Genomic DNA, 2,187 nt, shown 5'->3' with positions numbered 1-2,187 from the left:
TAATTATAATCAAATTCGTGTAAGTAAATCTCTTTTTATCACTTGAAAGTTTAGTATTGTTCTATCTTTTTATCACTATTGTTATCAGTGTCTTCTTATTCTTTGTGCCTTATTTTGATCCGGAGATCTTTTGGGGACTCTTGCAAGTCAATGCTGATGAATGCATCACAAGAATAATGAAAATCCATTCATACGTTCTTGAGCTATAACATTTTTCAAAGTCTCCGACAAACACGCCACACTAGACTAATTTCAAGGTAAGCTAAACCTGAGCCAATCTGTTTTTGATCAGAAAAGTTATCTGCCATCCAAAATCGTGATCATCATGTCTACAGAACCTCAGATGCAATAGCCGGAAGTTCTGCTTCAGCACCAAGGACAGCTCCAGGGCACCAATACTTTTTTTTATTGATAACACAACTGTCCACACATATCAAATTTATAACAATCCATCTATGATTTATCATTATGCCATTTAATTACAAACACCGTTACAAGCAAGTGAAAAAGGAAAAAACGTTATACACAAAGCCAGTCAAATCTGTCTATAGTGGCCACTCAAGAGACTGGCCAAATATGGCCACTATAGACAGGTGGCCACTATGGATGGGTGACCTCTTGTACAGAGAAAATACTATTCAATGCACACATTATTACAGTACCCACTATTCTTTATTCACATAAACATTACAGAGGTAAGCCACGCACGTTTAGATTTACTGTTCAAATGATTCTAAACACATGTAATACTGCAATGATTGTGACACTTCTTTGTACAGTGTATAGGTACCATTAACGTACCATTGAAGATTCTTGACGAAAGTACTTACATGAGAAACTCCTCCTATCCCCAGCCCAGGCAGTGTAGTTGCCAGGTACGCGGCTGTGTTCGCCTCGGACCAGGCGGAGTCTGACAGCGCGATCCAGCAGCAGGTACAGACTAACCTGCAGGTGGCCATTAACAACGGCACCTTCAACGGTACACTGAACGTCACAGACAGCCAGGCAGTACAGCCTATAGCGCTTACAACGGACGGTAGGTGAAGCTACGGACAGTGTTAAAGCTTAAGACTACAATGTATGGATAAATAGATAGATGTATGGACGGTGGATGCATGTATCTATGTACGTATGTACATGTGTATGGATGGATGGGTGATGGATAGATAGATAGATAAATCATAAAGATGAATGGTTTGAGGACATGGAATAGATAGATACTTAGTTTATTAAATGCATGGATGGATGGGTGGCTGGCTGGATGGATCAACCGATGGATAAATGGACGGATGGATGGATGGATGGAAGGAAGGACGGATTGATTGATTGATTAATTAATTGATTGATTGATTGATTGAATGGATGGATAGATGAATGGTGGGATTGACATGTAGATAACAGGTAGATAGCTATAGACAGATAAAGAGACTGATGAATAAGTGGATGTATTTACAATCTCCTCAGTACTTTGTACCGTGGCCGATATCAACAATGTGCAACACACTTACTTTTCTGCTCAAGACACTTACTCTTCTGCTCAACACACTTACTTTTCTGCTCGAGACACTTACTTTTCTGCTCAAGACACTTACTTTTCTGCTCAAGACACTTACTTTTCTGCTCAAGACACTTACTTTTCTGCTCAACACACTTACTTTTCTGCTCAACACACTTACTTTTCTGTCTCAACACACTTACTTTTTTTGCGTGAGACACTTACTTTTTTCTGCGCGAGCCACTTACTCTTCTGCGCGAGCCACTTACTCTTTGCCTGCACTTACTCTTCTGCGCTGCACTTACTTACTTTTCCTGTGGTGCGCACCCCTCCCTTTATCAATGGATGGTCCCTGAATCAGGCCAAAGGTCACAAAGACCGCATAAAATGTAGTATTGACCGCATGTCAATCCTAAATTATCCTCCTTCGGATGACCCTATGAAATGACCCTTACCCTAGCGCGTTTTTGTGGATTCAATTTAATTCTTTTTGGTCTTTAGTATAGCATTTTGACAATGCAGATCGATAACGACAAGTCTCGATTTGATCATCACAACATCGCGTTTTGTTGCCATCACAACGTATTGTCAACTTTGAAAACAAATTCTGCGCGCGTTGCTGGCGCACAGCTATAAAATTTTCTTTATCAGGGCTTACGTGAGCCAGGAAGATGCTCTTAACTCCTCTGTAG

The 2,187-nt window shown here is 40.4% G+C and overlaps 1 protein-coding gene across 1 annotated transcript in view; it reads left to right on the top strand.

The window, feature by feature from the left end:
- Positions 1–2,187, top strand: part of LOC118405398 (cell wall protein DAN4-like) — a 7,622-nt gene that overhangs the window by 1,772 nt on the left and 3,663 nt on the right. The window contains exons 3-4 of the mRNA XM_035804896.1: positions 293–345; positions 855–1,036. Of these exons, the coding sequence (XP_035660789.1) occupies positions 293–345; positions 855–1,036 (235 nt within the window). The remainder of the gene's footprint in view (positions 1–292; positions 346–854; positions 1,037–2,187) is intronic.

This window comes from Branchiostoma floridae, chromosome 18, assembly GCF_000003815.2.
Source record: "Branchiostoma floridae strain S238N-H82 chromosome 18, Bfl_VNyyK, whole genome shotgun sequence".
NCBI classification, from domain to species: domain Eukaryota; kingdom Metazoa; phylum Chordata; class Leptocardii; order Amphioxiformes; family Branchiostomatidae; genus Branchiostoma; species Branchiostoma floridae.
This window is presented reverse-complemented; position numbering and strand designations above follow the sequence as displayed.